The 17,213-nt window shown below is 51.8% G+C and overlaps 1 protein-coding gene across 7 annotated transcripts in view; it reads left to right on the top strand.

Annotated features, from left to right (window-relative positions):
• SNAP47 (synaptosome associated protein 47) overlaps positions 1-17,213 on the top strand; it is a 51,248-nt gene that overhangs the window by 20,717 nt on the left and 13,318 nt on the right. For all 7 annotated transcript variants that reach the window (XR_004623909.1, XR_004623910.1, XR_004623911.1 and 4 more), the window contains exon 3: positions 2,450-2,940. Coding sequence is in view for 4 of the 7 variants with exons in the window: in XM_034655766.1 (XP_034511657.1) it covers positions 2,450-2,940 (491 nt within the window). In the remaining 3 variants the exon portion in view is untranslated. The remainder of the gene's footprint in view (positions 1-2,449; positions 2,941-17,213) is intronic.

The following is a 17,213-nucleotide window of genomic DNA, read 5'->3' as shown; positions in this document are numbered from 1 at the left end:
TGCTGGTCTGGTACCTATCCAGCTCAACTCAGGGGACCGGCTGAAAAAGGGGTCCCCTACTCCGCCATCTTAACCTCCCCCCCTTCAGCTTTATTCTTATTTCTCAAGATCGTGTTGGCTGGTTGAGGTCTTTTGTGGTTCCATACAAATTTTAGTATTTTTTGTTCTAGTTCTGTAAAAAATGCTCTTCGTATTTTGATAGGGATTGCATTAAATCTGTTGATTGCTTTGGGTAGTATGGACATTTGAACAATATTAATTATTCTAGTCCATGAGCATGGTATATATTTCCATTTGTTTGTGTCATCTTCAGGGTTTTTTGTTTTGTTTTGTTTTTATCAATGTCTGATATTTTTCAGAGTACAAGTCTTTGACTTCCTTGGTTAAATTTATCCCTAAGGTATTTTATTATTTTTGGTACATTTGTAAATGAGATTTTTTCTATATTTCTCTTGCTGCCATTTCATTATGGGTATTCATATTCTTATACTACTTCTTGCTTCAGTTTTGAAAGTTTGGGTGTTTTGAGTATTTTGTCTATTTCATATAAGTTGTCCCATTTATTGGTATAAAGTTGGGTATGATATCCCCTAGAAGTCTTTCAAGGGCTAAAGTATCTATGGTGATGCCTCCCTTTTTATTCCTGATATTGGTTAATATACATTCTCTTTGTTTTATTCTTTTTTTTAATATTTTTTTCTGACAGAGAGCGAGAGAGCACAAGCAGAGGGAGCAGCAGAGGAAAAGGGAGAAGTAGGCTCCCCACAGAGCAGAGAGCCCATTGTGGGGCTCCATCCCAGGACCCTGAGATCATGACCTGAGCCAAAGGCAGAAGCTTAACCGACGGAACCACCCAGGCGCCCCTCTTTGTTTTATTCTTGATCATTTCTTGTAAGGGTTTAATTTTTAAAAATTACTTCAAAGAACCAACTTTTGACTTTGTTAATATTTTCTTTTTTCTGTTTTCAATTTCATTGATTTCTGCTTTTCTGTTCTTCTACTTTGGGTTTAATTTATAACTTTTTGTGACAGAAGCTTAAATCACTGATTTCAAACCTTTCTAAGAAGTTTTCAAATACCCCATGAGTGCTCTATTTGCATCCTGCTATTTCCTGCATATTGTTTTGTTTCATTCACTACAGATATTTTCCAGTTCCCTTTATTTAGAATTGTGCTTAATTTCCAGATATTTGAGGATTTTCTATTAGTCTTTTGTCATTAATTTCAAATTTCATTTCTTTGGGGACAGATGGTATTCTTTGTAGGATTTCAGTACTTGAAATTTAATTGAGATGTGTTATACTCTTTTCTTAATGTTCTGAATACCCTTTAAAAGAGTGTGCATTCAGCGGTTGGATGATGTTTCCATAAATATCAGTCAGGCTAAGTGGATTAAATAGTGTTTATATTCTTACTAATCATTTTTGTCTTCTGGCTGTATTAATTATGGAGAGACATTTGTTAAAACCTCCAACTGTGATTGTCTATTTCTCCTTTTAGTTTGGTTAATTTTTGCTTGCTGAATTTTGAAATTTTGTTAGATGTACACTTTTAGTATTAAATCTTTTTGTCAAATTGACTCTCTTCTTATTATGCATTGTCTGTCTTTATCTCTGATAACACTCCCTGTCTTAGAGTTTACTTTTGGCACAATATATCTTTTTTCCAGTCTCTTTGCTTTTGATATTTCTGTGGCCATATATTTCACAGTGTCTCTTGTAAACAAGATAATAGCTGTGTCTTGTTGGTTTTTTCTTTAATCCAGGCTAACAATCTGCCTTTAAATTAGAGGATCTGGTCTATTTACATTTAGTATAATTACTAATACGGTTGAGTCTAACTCCATCTTCTTGATATTTATTTTCTGTTGATAGTATTTGATCTTTGTTCCTTTGCTTTTTCTTTCCTGCTTCCATTTTTTCGGCTCCAGGGTAGATCCCTTGGTGTTATTCATGGATATTTTACAGTGGTGCCATCCAGTGTGCTAGTCACTAGCCACATATAGTTAAATTAAAAATTCAGTCCGCCATTATATCAGCCACACTCTGGGTGTCCAGTAGCCACATGTGCTTGTCACCACAATGGACAGGACAGATTACTGCAGAAAGTTCCATTAGACAGCTCCTTGCAGATTAAGGTCAGGATTTATTTTGAGTCAGAATTACCCAGGGTCCAATGTGAAAAGGGCAACATTCTAGTCAGAAGACAGTGTTCCTGTTATGTGTTTACTGCTGATGGGCTTTGTGTCTGTAGCCTAAGAGACACTGCTCTTAGCCTCAGTTTTCTTTTCTGTGACATGCGGATAGTAATTCCTGCGCTTCTGCTTCATGGAGTGCTTGTGGAAGAGAACACTATAAAATAGTTAACTGCTTTATAAAGTCTAAAGCAGTTTTCAAGAGAACATGAAAACTCAGTTGACTGTGTTTCTGTGTTTCATTCGGTCTTCTAGGTTGCTTACAGAGCTGGAGTCCCCTTCTTGGTGGCCCTTTAGCTCCAAGCTTTGGAAGATGCCAGCAGAAACAAAGCCCAAGGGAGGCACCTCAACAGCTAGTCCCAAAGCTCTTGGAAAAGAAGGGGTCATGGTCCGAATTCCTGCTGTTATCTCCCAGGGGACAGCATCTCATGTTAAAGCAGGAAGTCTCACCATCCTTGTGTCTGGGTTGGAAATCCATGACTCGAGTTCTTTGCTCATGCACAGATTTGAAAGGGAAGATATAGATGATGTTAAGGTTCACACGCCTTATGAAATAAGCATCCGCCAGCGGTTCATCGGGAAGCCCGACATAGCTTATCGCCTGATATCTGCCAGGATGCCAGAGGCTATCCCCATTTTGGAGGTGCAGTTCAGCAAGAAGATGGAGTTGTTAGAAGGCGCCTTGACATCCAGAAGCACCAGAACGCCTTCGCCTGCAGAGAAGGGCTGCTCCGTCTGGCAGGCGGGTGAGTGAGCATTGGCGCAGCCTGTGCCTTGGTCTCCAAGAGCGCGGTCCAACGCAGCGCGCCTGTGGTCCACCGTTGATGTGCTGCGTTATTTGGAGCAGCTGCTGGTTTCTGTGCACCCGTGACTGTTTGTCAGTGAATGAAAACACGTCAGACCGTTTCCTTAGTACCTGCACCTCAGAGTGCGTGAGTCCCAGAGCTCAGGTGTATCACACACTTGAGGGCCGTGTGGTTTACCAGAGGTCAGCAGGGCTTGGTGGCCCTTTCAGAACAGAGGAAGGCTCCCCGTTAGGCATTTCCCCCTTTCCTCTGTGTGACTCACTGGCATCGACCTGCCCGCCCTGGTGGGTGTCCTGTCCCTCTGCCCCTGACCTCGGCATCCATTGGGGTCATCCCAGCCCGCCTTCCAGGGACGTGTTTAGGAATCGGAATCTCTGAAAACTACGGTATGGTTTTTGTGGGTTTGCAGGCCTCCCCTGACGCTAAGGCATGCTCTCCTCCCGAGTGTCTCTTTGGGGAGCATGAAGCTGGGTGTGGCCCTGGGGGTCGCAAGGGTCCCAGCTCCCAGCCCCGGGCTGGCCCAGGGCAGCCTGGGGTCATCTGACGTCTCAGGTTTGCCGTCCTGATGCTGTCAAGTGGCATCTCGCTGCTGTCTTTATCATCACGTCTGTGATTGTGACTGGAGCCTCTGACGCTTCTTATTTGCTTTCTGGCTTCACACGTTCTCTCTGTGGATTGCCTATCCTGTGTTTGTTTGTTTATTCTTTGTGATTTGTAGGAGTTCCTTCCGTGTTGTAGAGACGCATCCCTTGTTGACTTTAGAGGTTGCTGATACCTCTGCCCCACTGTCATTCTCCATTACAGAAATCCTTAATTGGGTAAAGTCCCCTTAAGTTTGTTTTTGCACCCAGCTTAAGAAATCCCGAAGTCATAAAATACCTAATTTTCTAGTTGTACTATTATAGGTGATCTTATGTCTGTGTTACTGGGATTTTTCGAACAGGCTGGTAGTCTTTCCTTATTAACTTTGATTGCCGGATGTCTGTTACAGTAAGAGAGATGTTTGCTACTGTTCTCCTTTCTTTTTGCTCTGAAGTGATTGATTTCAGTGCTATTATGTCACCTGGTTCCCTAACACATGAATATTTTGAAGTTATTCTACGTGGCTTCATGTTGCAAAAGAAATTTACCTGAAAATAGATGTGGCCCCATAAGCACCAAAGTATTGGAAGTGTTAATGTAAAAACATAATTTCTTGGCATTTCCAAATTTTGGGGGGTCTCTTCTCTCAAGGCAGGACTGAGAAGCCCATAAAGGGGTGAAAAGGGTGGGCAGTGCCAGTGAGCCTAAGACCCTGATGAGAGAGGCCACAGGCCAGGCTGTTGACAGCCCCTACCCTGCTGTTTGCCGCTGGGTGGGGCCCGGGCAGTGAGGAGAGCCAGGGCTGGTAGGCCCGACAGAGAACGCCTTCCGCCATTGGTTCTGGTAGTGCAGATGGAGAACTCCCCGTGCCAGGCACCCACAGTCCCTGCTCTCGTGGAGCTCCACCAAATTCGTGGGTTTTCTGTGTACCTGGTGGTTTCAAAGAGAGGACACGACACAGAATGTCATGAGCCAGGTGGCAGATGTGAGCACACGCCACACAGGGGAGAAGAAGCTGCTGGGCCTGTTCTGACCCCGAGTGTCCAGGTGCAGACGCGGCTGGAAGGAGCAGGAAGTGCGTGCCAGGTCCTCTGTGGTCCAGCGGCGGGAAGCTAGGTGGGTGCAGATTCCACAGGGCCCGCCATCAGGAAGGGCACAGGCCAAGGAGGCTGACCACAGGGTGCACATCTTCCTCCTCAGAGAAGCCTCACATAAAGTCAGCCGGTGCTGGGCCTCCACCACATCCACAGACACCTTCCCAGCAGCACCTGGATTCTCGATGTGTGGCCTTACCAGTCACAGTCACAGTGTGTGTGGAAGGAGAGGAACCCCATCCACGGTGACAGACGGGTGTTCGTCCTGGTGCTCACTTGGGCCTCCCACAGTGTGTCTGCATCTGCACGGAGCAAGGGGTACCAGCCTTCCTCCGTGAGGCCACCCTGGCCTGGGAGTGTATGGGGGCGCAGGTGGTGAGGAGGGAACCGGGGGAGGAGGCCAGCATGTGGGGTTGTGAGCAGGACAGCAGGACGGTGTCTGGCTTGCTGGAGACTCCGCGGGAGGCCGGGGCGGGCCCTCTCTGTTGCCTCTGCTGCTGTTTGCCAACACCTGTGTTTTCACTGTCCCGGGTGGAGGTGGAAACCATGACTTGACATCTCAGAAATTCACCCTTCTCCTCCAGAAGCCAGTTTGGTAGAACATGTGGCCAGCAGGTGGCAGTGTTGCCACAGGACTTGTGTCTGCCTTGAGTCAGCATCTGGAAGAACTTTCCAGAGACCTCCCCAGTCCTGTGTGGTGTAAGTAGGTGGCCAGGCCAGCAGCTGGCCCTGCGGGCCTCCTCAGCTTCGGGGGCTGGGAATGACATAGGTGGGCCGCATCCACCCTGGGGAAAAGCAATGGAAAATGGCTGCTTTTTTGCAGAGCATCTTTAAAGTGCTCTTGCCATCTTAAAATAGTTTCCGACTTGACCTGGGAGACTGGTCTGGAGCCCCCATACGTCAACCCCAATGCCCCTGCCGCGGCCATCCTCCGTCACAGCTAGCGAGCCTGTCTACACTCTGTCCAGACGCCTCGTGCTGGCTGTTCCAGGACCCCCTCTAGAGTCCCATGTGACGAGAGGCCTCTCCCTGAGCTCTGCTTGCTCTGAGGGTCTCGAAATCTGGTAGGAGTAGTGCTGAGCTGTTGTAGATTGTCCCCCTGGGATCTGCTTGTTCTGAGGGCCTCGAAATCTGGTAGGAGTAGTGCCGAGCTGTTGTTACTGTCTCCCTGGGCTCTGGTTGCTCTGAGGGTCTCGACGTTGGGTAGGATTAGTGCTGACCTGCTGTAGACTGTCCCCCTGGGCTCTCCTTGCTGTGAGGGTCTCGACGTCTGGTAGGAGTAGTGCCGAGCTGTTGTAGACTGTCTCCCTGGGTTCTGCTTGTTCTGGGGGTCTCGACATATGGTAGGAGTTGCTGAGCTGTTGTACGCTGTATTCCTGGGCACTGATTGCCTGAGGGTCTCGACGTCTGGTAGAAGTAGTGCCGTGCTGTTTTACACTGTCTCCCTGGGCTCTGCTTGCTGTGAGGGTCTCGACTTCTGGTAGGAGTAGTGCTAAGCTGTTGTAGACTGTCTCGTTGGGCTCTGCTTGCTATGGAGGTCTCGACGTCAGGTAGGAGTATTGCTGAGCTGTTGTAGACAGTCTCCCTGGGCTCTGCTTGCTGTGATTGTCTCAACATCTATTAGGAGTACTACTGAGCTGTTGTAGACTGTCTCCTTGGGCTCTGCTTGCTCTGAGGGTCTCGACGACTGCTAGAAGTAGTACTGAGCTGTTGTAGACTTTCTCTAGGGCTCCGCTTGCTCTGACGGTCTCGACGTCTAGTAGGAGTAGTGCCGAGCTGTTTTAGATTGTTTTCCTGGGCTCTTTGCTCTGAGGGTCTCCCTGTCTGGTAGGAGTACTGCCGACCTCTTCTCGACTATCTCCCAGGGCTCTGCTTGCTCTGAGGGTCTGGACGTCTAGTAGTAGTGCCGAGCTGGTGTAGACTGTCTCCCTGGGTTCTGCTTGGTCTGAGGATCACCACGTCGTGTAGGAGTAGTGCTAACCTGTTGTAGACTGTCACCCAGGCTCTGCTTGCTCTAGGGCTCTTGACGTCTGGTAGGAGTATTGCTGAGCTGTTGTAGACTGTATCCCTGGGCTCTGCTTGCTCTAGGGGTCTCGACGTCTGGTAGGAGTAGTGCCGAGCTGTTGTAGACTGTATCCCAGGGCTCTACTTGCTCTGAGGTTCTGGACGTCTGGTAGGAGTAGTGCCGTACTGTTTTAGACCATCTCCATGGGCTTTTTGCTCTGGGGTCTGGACGTCTGGTAGAAGTAGTGCCGAGCTGTTCTAGACTGTCTCCCAGCGTTCCGTTTGCTCTGAGGGTCTCGACGTCTGGTAGGAGTACGGCTAAGCTGTTGTAGACTGTCTCCCTCGGCTCTGCTTGCTATGGGGGTCTCGACGTCAGGTAGGAGTATTGCTGAGCTGTTGTAGACAGTCTCCTTGTGCTCTGCTTGCCCTGAGGGTCTCAACATCTAGTAGGAGTAGTGCTGACTGTTGTAGACTGTCTCCCTGGGCTCTGCTTGCTCTAAGGGTCTCGACGCCTGCTAGAAGTAGTGCCGAGCTATTTTACACTGTCTCCCTGGGATCTGCTTGCTGTGAGGGTCTCGACATCTGGTAGGAGTAGTGCTAAGCTGTTGTAGACTGTCTCCCTGGCCTCTGCTTGCTATAAGGTTCTCGACGTCAGGTAGGAGTAGTGCCGAGCTGTTGTAGACAGTCTCCCCGGGCTCTCCTTGCTCTGAGATTCTCGAGGTCTGGTAGGAGTAGTGCTGAGCTTGTAGACTGTCTCTCAGTCCTCTGCTTTCTCTGAGGGTGTCGACGACAGGTAGGAGTAGTGCTCAGCGTTGTACCCTGTCTCCCTGGGGTCTGCTTGCTCTGAGGGTCTCGACGTTTGGTAGGAGTAGTGCCGATCTGTTGTAGACTGTCCCCAGGGATCTCCTTGCTCTGAAGGTCTCGACGTCTGGTGGGAGTAGTGCTGAGCTGTTGTAGACTGTCTCCCTGGGCTCTGCTTGCCTTGGGGTTTTTGACGTCCAGTAGGAAAACTGCTGAGTTATTGTACCCTGTCTCCCTGGGCTCTGCTTGCTCTGAGGGTCTCGAGTCTGGTAGGAGTGATGCTGAGTTGTTGTAGATTTTCTCCTAGGGCTCCATTTGCTCTGAGGGTCTGGACGCCTGGTAGGAGTAGTGCGGAGCTGTTGTAGACAGTCTTCCAGGGCCTTGCTTCCTTTGAGGGTCTCGACGTCTGGTAGGAGTAGTGCCGAGCTGTTGTAGACTGTCTCCCAGGGACCGCTTGCTCTGAGGGTCTGGACTTCTGGTAGGAGTAGTGCTCAGCTGTTGTAGACTGTCCCCCTGGGCTGTGCTTTCTCTGAGGGTCTCAACGTTTGGTAAGAGTAGTTCTGAGCTGTTGTCGACTGTCTCCCTGGGCTCTGCTTGTTTGGGGATCTCGACATCAGGTAGAAGTATTGCTGAGCTATTGTACACAGTCTCCTTGTGCTCTGCTTCCTGTGAGGGTCTCAACATCTAGTATGAGTAGTGCTCAGCTGTTGTAGACTGTCCCCCTGGGATCTGCTTTCTCTGAGGGTCTCGACGTCTGGTAGGATTAGTGCCAACTGTTTTACACTGTCTCAATGGGATCTACTTGCTGTGAGAGTCTCACATCTGGTAAGAGTAGTGCCGAGCTGTAGTAGACTGTCTCCCTGGGCTCTGCTTGCTATAAGGGTCTCGAAGTCTGGTAGGAGTAGTGCTGAGCTTGTAGACTGTCTCCCAGGCCTCTGCTTTCTCTGAGGGTGTCGACAACAGGTAGGAGTAGTGCTCAGCGTTGTAGCCTGTCTCCCTGGGGTCTGCTTGCTCTGAGGGTCTCGACGTCTGGTATGAGTAGTGTCGAACTGTTTGGACTGTCTCCCTGGGCTCTGCTTGCTCTGAGGGTCTCGACGTCTGGTCGGAGTAGTGCTGGGCTGTTGGGGACTGTCTCCCGCAGCTCTGCTTGCCTTTGGGGTCTCGACGTCTGGTAGGAGTACTGCTGAGCTGTTGTACCCTGTATCCCTGGGCACTGCTTACTCTGAGGGTCTCGAGTCTGGTAGGAGTAGTGCTGAGCTGTTGTAGACTGTCTCCTTGGGCTCCGCTTGTTCTGAGGGTCTGGACCTCTGGTAGGGGTACTGCTGACCTGTTGTAGACTGTCCCCCTGGGCTCTGCTTGCTCTGAGGGTCTCGACGTCTGGTAGGAGTAGTGGTGAACTGTTGTAGACTGCCTCCCAGAGCTCTGCTTGCTCTGAAGGTCTCAACGTCTGTTAGGAGTAGTGCTGAGCTGTTGTACACTGTCTCCCTGGTCTCTGCTTTATATGAGGGTCTCGCCGTCTGGTCGGAGTAGTGCTGTGCTCTTGTAGACTGTCTCCCTGGGCTCTGCTTGCCTTTGGGGTCTCAACATCCGGGTGAAGTACTGCTGAGTTGTTGTACCCTCTCTCCCTGGGCTCTGCTTGCTCTGAGGGTCTCGACTTTGGGTAGGAGTATTGCTGAGCTGTTGTACGCTGTCTCCCTGGGCTTGCTTGCTCTGATGGTCTCGAGTCTGGTAAGAGTAGTGCTGAGCTGTTGTAGACTGTCTCCTAGGGCTCCGCTTGCTCTGACGGTCTGGATGTCTGGTAGGAGTAGTGCTGAGCTATTGTAGACAGTCTCCCAGGGCTCTGGCTGCTCTGAGGGTCTGCACATCTGGTCGCAGTATGCCGAGCTGTGTAGACTCTTTCCCAGGGCTCTGCTTGCTCTGAGGGTCTCGACGTCTGGTAGGAGTAGTGCTGAGCTGTTGTAGACTGTCTCCCAGGGCTTCGCTTTGTCTGATGGTCTGGCATCTGGCCGGAGTACTACCGAGCTGTTGTAGACTGTCTTCCAGGGCTCTGCTTGTTCTGAGTGTCTCAACGTCTGGTAGGAGTAGTGCCGAACTGTTGTAGACTGTCTCCGTGGGCTGTGCTTGTTCTGAGGGTATCGACGAATGGTAGGAGTAGTTCCGAGCTGTTGTAGACTGTATCCCAAGGCTCTGCTTGCCCTTAAGGTCTGGACGTCCTGTAGGAGGAGTGCTGAGCTTTTGTAAACAGTCTCCCAGGACTATGCTTCCTCTGAAGGTTTGGTCGTCTGATACGAATAGTCCCGAGCTGCTGTAGACTGTCTCCCAGGGCTCTGCTTGATCTGAGGGTCTGGACGTCTAGTAGGAGTACTGTCGAACTCTAGTAGACCCTCTCCCTGGGCTCTGCTTGCTCTGGCGTCTGGACGTCTGGTAGAAGTAATGCCGAGCTGTTCTAGACTGTCTCCCAGCGCTCCGCCTGCTCTGAGGGTCTAGACGCCTGGTAGGAGTAGTGCCGAGCTGTTTTACACTGTCTCCTTGGGCTCTGCATGTGTGAGGGTCTCGACATCTGGTAGGAGTAGTGCTAAGCTGTTGTAGACTGTCTCCCTGGGCTCTGCTTGCTATGGGGGTCTCGACGTCAGGTAGGAGTATTGCTGAGCTGTTGTAGACAGTCTCCCTGTGCTCTGCTTGCTGTGAGGGTCTCAACATCTAGTAGGAGTAGCGCTGACCTGTTGTAGACTGACTCCCTGGGCTCTGCTTGCTCTGAGGGTCTCGACGACTGCTAGAAGTAATGCCAAGCTCTTGTAGTCTCTCTCTAGGGCTCTGCTTGCTCTGAGGGTCTCGATGTCAGGTAGGAGTAGTGCTCAGCTATTGTAGAATGTCTCTCTGGGCTCTGCTTGCTCTGAGGGTCTCGACGTCTGGTAGGAGTAGTGCCGAGCTGTTGTACACTGTCTCCCTGGGCTCTGCTTGGTCTGATGGTCTCGACGTCGGGTAGGAGTAGTGCTAACCTGTTGTAGACTGTCACCCAGGCTCTGCTTGCTCTAGGGGTCTCGACGTCTGGTAGGAGTATTGCTGAGCTGTTGTACACTGTCTCCTTGGGCTCTGCTTGATCCGAGGGTCTCGACATCTGGTAGGAGTAAAGCGGAGCTGGTGTAGACTGTCTCCCTGGGCTCTACTTGCTCTAGGCTTCTCGACGTCTGGTAGGAGTAGTGCCGAGCTGTTGTAGACTGTATCCCAAGGCTCTGCTTGCTCTGAGGGTCTGGATGTCTGGTAGGAGTTGTGCTGAGCTGTTGTAGACTGTCTCCCAGGGCTCTCCTTGCTCTGAAGGTCTCGACGTCTACTACGAGTAGTGCTGAGCTTTTGTACACTGTCTCCCTGGTCTCTGCTTTATCTGAGGGTCTCGCCGTCTGGTCGGAATAGTGCTGTGCTGTTGTGGATTGTCTCCCTGGGCTCTGCTTCCCTTGGGGTCTCGACGTCCGGTAGGAGTACTGCTGAGTTATCGTACCCTGTCTCCCTGGGCTCTGTTTGCTCTGCGGGTCTCGAGTCTGGTAGGAGTAGCGCTGAGTTGTTGTAGATTGTCTCCTAGGGCTCCGCCTGCTCTGAGGGTCTGGACGACTGGTAGGAGTAGTGCTGAGCTATTGTACTCAGTCTCCCAGGCCTCTGCTTCCTCTGAAGATCTGGACGTCTTCTAGTAGTAGTGCCGAACTGTTGTAGACTGTCTCCCACTGCTCTACTTGCTCTGAGGGTCTGGACATCTGATAGGCGTAGTGCCGTACTGTTTTAGACCATCTCCCTGGGCTCTGCTTGCTCTGGGGGTCTGGACGGACATCTGGTAGGAGTAGTGCCGTACTGTTTTAGACCATCTCCCTGGCCTCTGCTTGCTCTGGGGGTCTGGTCGTCTGGTAGAAGTAATGCCTAGCTGTTCTAGACTGTCTCCCAGCGCTCCGCTTGCTGTGAGGGTCTCAACGTCTGGTAGGAGTAGTGCCGAGCTGTTTTACCCTGTCTCCCTGGGCTCTGCTTGCTGTGAGGGTCTCGACATCTGGTAGGAGTAGTGCTAAGCTGTTGTAGACTGTCTCCCTTGGCTCTGCTTGCTATGGCGGTCTCGACGTCAGGTAGGAGTAGTGACGAGCTGTTGTAGACTATCTTCTGGACTCTGCTTTCTCTGAGATTCTCGAGGTCTGGTAGGCGTAGTGCTGAGCTTGTAGACTGTCTCCCAGGCCTCTCCATTCTCTGAGAGTGTCGACGACAGGTGGGAGTAGTGCTCAGCGTTGTACCCTATCTCCCTGGGGTCTGCATACTCTGAGGGTTTCGACGTCGGGTAGGAGTAGTGCTGAGCTGTTGTAGACTGTCTCCCAGAGTTCTGTTTGCTCTAGGGGTCTCGACATCTGGTAGGAGTAGTGCTGAGCTTTTGTACACTGTATCCCTGGGCTCTACTTTATCTGACGGTCTCGACGTCTGGTAGGATTAGTGCTGACCTGTTGTAGACTGTCTCCCGGGGCTCTGCTTGCTTTGGGGGTCTCGAGTCTGGTAGGAGTAGTGTTTAGCTGTTGTAGACTGTCTCCCTGGGCTTTGCTTTCTGGGGGTCTCGACGTCAGGTAGGAGTATTGCTGAGCTGTTGTAGACAATCTCCCTGTGCTCTGCTTGCTGTGAGGGTCTCAACATCTAGTAGGACTAGTGCTGATCTGTTGTACACTGTCTCCCTGGGCTCTGCTTGATCTGAGGGTCTCGACGTCTGGTAGGAGTAGTGCCGAGCTGTTGTAGACTGTCTCCCAGGGCTCTGCTTCCTCTTAGGGTCTCGACGTCTGGTAGGAGTAGTGCTGAGCTGTTGTAGACTGTATCCCAGGGCTCTCCCTGCTCTGATGTTCTCGACGTCTGGTAGGAGTAGTGCTGAGCTGTTGTACACTGTCTCCCTGGTCTCTTCTTTATCTGAGGGTCTCGCCGTCTGGTCGGAGTAGTGCTGTGCTGTTGTAGACTGTCTCCCTGGGCTCTGCTTACCTTAGGGGTCTCGATGTCTGGTAGGAGTGCTTCTGAGTTGTTGTACCCTGTCTCCCTGGGCTATGCTTGCTCTGCGGGTCTCGAGTCTGGCAGGAGTAGTGCTGAGCTATTGTAGACAGTCTCCCAGGGCTCTACCTGCTCTGAGGGTCTGTACGTCTGGTAGGAGTAGTGCCGAGCTGTTGTAGACTGTATCCCAGGGCTCTGCTTGCTCTGAGGGTCTGGACGTCCTGTAAGAATAGTGCTGAGCTATTGTAGACAGTCTCCCAGGACACTGCTTGCTCTGAAGATCTGGACGTCCTGTAGGGCTAGTGCCGAACTGTTGTAGACTCTCTCCCAAGGCTCTACTTGCTCTGAGGGTCTGGACGTCTGGTGGAGTAGTGCTGAGCTGTTCTAGACTGTCTCCCAGCGCTCCACTTGCTGTGAGGGTCTCGATGTCTGGTAGGAGTAGTGCCCAGCTTTTGTAAACTGTCGCCCAGTGCTCTCCTTGCTCTGAGTGTCTCGATTTCTGGTAGGAGTAGTGCCAAGCTGTTGGTATACTGTCTCCCTGGGCTCTGCTTGCGCTGAGGGTCTCAACGTCTGGTCGTAGTAGTGCTGGGCTGTTGGAGACTGTCTCCCTGGGCTCTGCATGCCTTGGGCATCTAGACATCAGGTGGGAGTACTGCTGAGCTGTTGTACCCTGTCTCCCTGGGCTCTGCTTGCTCTGAGGGTCTCGAGTCTGGTAGGAGTAGTGCTGAGCTGTTGTAGACTGTCCCCCTGGGCTCTCCTTGCCCTGAGGGTCTCGTCGTCTGGTGGGAGTAGTGGTGAACAGTTGTAGACTGTCTCCCTGGTGTCTGCTTTATCTGAGGGTCTCGCCGTCTGGTCGGAGTAGTGCTGAGCTGTTGTACCCTGTCTCCCTGGGCTCTGCTTGCTCTGAGGGTCCTGAGTCTGGTAGGAGTAGTGCTGAGCTGTTGTAGACTGTCTCCCAGGGCTCTGCTTCCTCTGAGGGTCTCGATGTCTGGTAGGAGTATTTCCGAGCTGTTGTAGACTGTATACCAGGGCTCTGCTTGCTCTGAGGGTCTGGATGTCCTGTGTGAGTAGTGCTGAGCTATTTTAGACAGTCTCACAGGACTCTGCTTGCTCTGAGGATCTGGACGTCCTGTAGGACTAGTGCCGAACTATTGTACACTGTCTCCCAGGGCTCTACCTGCTCTGAGGGTCTGGACGTCTGGTAGGAGTATTTCCATACTGTTTTAACCATCTCCCAGGTCTCTGCTTGCTCTGGGGCCTCGACGTCTGGTAGTCTCGTGCCGAGGTGTTGTAGACTGTCTCCCTGGTCTCTGCTTGCTCTGAGGATCTCGACTTCTGGTAGGAGTAGTGCTGAGCTGTTGTTGACTGTCTCCCAGGGCTCTGCTTGTTCTGGGGGTCTCGACGTCTGGTAGGAGTAGTGTTGGTCTCTTGTAGACTGTCTCCCAGTTTCCTGTGTCTGATGTTGTCTCATGGTCCTAGGGTGATAGGTTTTAGGAAGAAGACTAAACTGCATGGCCCATGCATAGCAGTTTATGCTATTCTTGGTAATTATTTTTGTCTTTTTGTGCCAAGTGCCACCTTTGAGAGAAGCCTTCCTTGACCACCTCATTTAAGAGACAACACTTCCCCTCTGGTTAGTGGTTGTGCTTTCACACTGGGACACATGCTGCGTCCGGACCAGACCCAACTTGTCTTTTGATGACCACATTTCCAGCACCCAGATTAGGCCCAGGCATCCGGGGGCACACACGTCTGTGTGACAGTAGTACACCTCTGGGACACTGACGTCCCTGTGCAGGATTGCTGTTTTAAGACTTGGGTCAGGTGGTGGAGTTCCAATCCCAGGACATGGACACCAGGATGTCCGCAGACAGACGTGCCCCCCACCTGTGTGGTCACTAGGACACGGACACCATGTTGACCACAGACAGACCCCCCCACCACCCGTGTGGTCACTAGGACACGGACTCCATGCTGACTACAGGCAGACATCCCCTACCCGTGTGATCACTAGGACACGGACACCATGCTGACCACAGACATCCCACCTGTGTGACCATTAAGACACAGGTACCATGCTGACCACAGACAGACCCCCCCACCGGTGTGGTCACTGGGACATGGACACCACACTGACCAGACAGACCCCCCCCCACCATGTGGTTACTAGGACACAGGTTCCACGCTGACCACAGACAGACCCCCCCACCTGTGTGGTCACTAGGACACAGACACCACTCTGACCACAGACAGACCCCCCCCACCCGTGTGGTCACTAGGACACGGACACCACGCTGACCAGACAGACCCCCCCACCCGTGTGGTCACTAGGACACAGGTACCACACTGATCACAGACAGACCCCCCACCACCCGTGTGTGTGGTCACTAGGACACGAACTCCACGCTGACCACAGACAGACATCCCCTACCCGTGTGGTCACTAGGACATGGACACCACACTGACCACTCCCAGACACTCCCCCAGGGTACTAGGACATGGGCACCCCCTGACCCCAGGAGACTCTCTGGGAGCTGTGGCTTCCACCCACTTGATCTCTTCCAAGGACCCTTGGGTCCAAGGTACATTGGCCAAGTACTTGGTTTAGCTGTGCTTAGTTGACATTGCTCTCTCCCCGGTTCAGCCCTCTCTGTTATGCTTCCTGTCGTGCTGAGGGCTTGGGCATTTCGTGGTTTCTTCTGAAAGGGCTTCCCACCCCAGTTGTGTAAGCTTCTGGGTCCGTCCCTGGGTGGAGGAGGCATTTCCTTCCCTGTGTCATCGATGAGGCTTTTGGGTCCCAGGGACAAGGAGGACCAGACAGGCTTGGAGTGGGTGGGTCCTCCTGCTCTCAGGGCCGGGCTGGTGGTTCTTGCTCTGACCTTCTGGTGAGGCCGGGGTCTCCGTCTGATGTGTCAAGGAGACCGGTGTCCGCAGCTGCCTACCAGCTCAGCTGTTGTTTCTGGAAAGTGAAATCATCTGTAAGTTCCCTTGTAGCTTAAACAATTTGTGCTGATTTTGTTTAATTCTGATAATTAATGACTTTAGCGACAGAAACCATTTTATACTGAAGTTAATTTTTTTTAAAGATATTTCAGAGCATTGAAGTAACTGAGTCAGTGACTCAGGTCTCAACACAGAGCACCAGGGGTGTCGAGCTTTGTGCTAGGCGTGACCCTGCTGACCCCATAGCTTGTCATGAAAAATACCCCTGACTTAGTGTGTTCCAGGAAGAAAAATTCTCTATTCTGGCTTTCTGGTTAAATAAAACCTGTTTTGTTAAACATTCAAAAAAGGTCAGTGTGTCCCTTCAGAAGATAGTTCTAGGTCTTGGAGCGGAAACCACTGCAGTGGGGAAGGAGCCCAAGGCTGGGCCCCGGTGTGAGTCCTACACGGGCCTGGGTCTCGGAGAAGCAGAGCGGTACCCAGCACGTTAATACCGAAGGTGTGAAAGCAGGATGATGCCACGACAGATGAGGGAAGGTTGCTGCTGATGGAGTGGCGCAGGGGGGACATCGGTGTGTGTTGTGTGCAGATGGGGTGCAGGGCAGGCAGGGCCAGGGTGCCAGCGATGGGCTGCCAGTGTGCTGGGGGCAGAGGACCCGTGGGCTGAGGATGGGGTGTTAGCAGGCCATAGATGGGGTGCCGGCGACAGTAAACTAGGGGTCCGAGGATGGGGTGCTAGGGTGGCTGGAGCAGGAGTCCATGAGGCTGGGGACTAGAAGCCAAGGAAGGGGAGGGTCAAGGCTGTGTGAGGAGTTTGCTGTCTCCTGCCAGGCGTCAGAACCAGTGTTTGTCATCACGTTAGCACTGATGCTTGTTAATGTTGTGCACGCCGGTTGGCCTTTCCTTGAGGCTAATAATAGCTGGTAGGAAACGTGTGCGTTGGCTGTTTCTGCCGTCATACCTTCCAGCTAGCTCTGACGGTGCTGTGTGCAGCCGTTTCAGAAGAGTGCTTGCTATTATGTAAAGTTTAGGTAGTGACCTCTTAGATCACATAAGGTGGAACGACACTGAGTTGCGTGCTGTGGAAAGTTCCTTGCTAATTAGAAGCCTTTATGAAGCTGGAAGAGGGATGGGACTTGGAGATTTTAGAACGCAGGTTGTGAGATCAGTTTGATGGGTTGCAATCAGCTTTTCTTTTTCTTAAAGAAGGAAATAGAAAACCAGACATCTGTGTGCATGGTAAGGGTTTTGTCTAGTTTCCTGGATGCCCCTGCCAGTGTGGCGGGTCTCCATAGGGTGCACCTGTCACTGTGCACACAGAGCGTGGGGGTGTCCGCACCCAGCCTCCTCCAGCAGAGGCAGGCCGGGACCCGGGGTCCTGCCTCCATGCAGCCCTTTCTCGGGCACTGGCTTCTGAGCTCTCTCCACCTGGCCTGGGCCTTCTTCCATTCCCGGACCCTGAGAACCCTGTGTCGTCCTCGCTCCAAAGTGTGTTTATCCTGGACGAGGCCATGCTTCCCTTACTCAGCCAGGCAGTCCTCAGGGAGTATTGATTTGTATGGATTATTTTGAGAAATGCGAGTAGAGGAGATATTTCTGTGTGTGCTGGGGGTGGCCAGCTGGGCTCCGCTCTCTGGGCCCAGTGGGGAGCTGTGGCCCAGGCCGCTTTCCCTGTCCTTCCCTTCCTGATGGTGCATTCATCGGGGGTTCTGCTCACCACCGCCAGGGTCCTGTTGGCCCTTCTGTGCCTCCCATTCCACAGAAGCAGAGACGTGCTCGGGGGAGCTGGTGCTGGCA

Source organism: Ailuropoda melanoleuca, chromosome 3 (assembly GCF_002007445.2).
Source record: "Ailuropoda melanoleuca isolate Jingjing chromosome 3, ASM200744v2, whole genome shotgun sequence".
NCBI classification, from domain to species: domain Eukaryota; kingdom Metazoa; phylum Chordata; class Mammalia; order Carnivora; family Ursidae; genus Ailuropoda; species Ailuropoda melanoleuca.
This window is presented reverse-complemented; position numbering and strand designations above follow the sequence as displayed.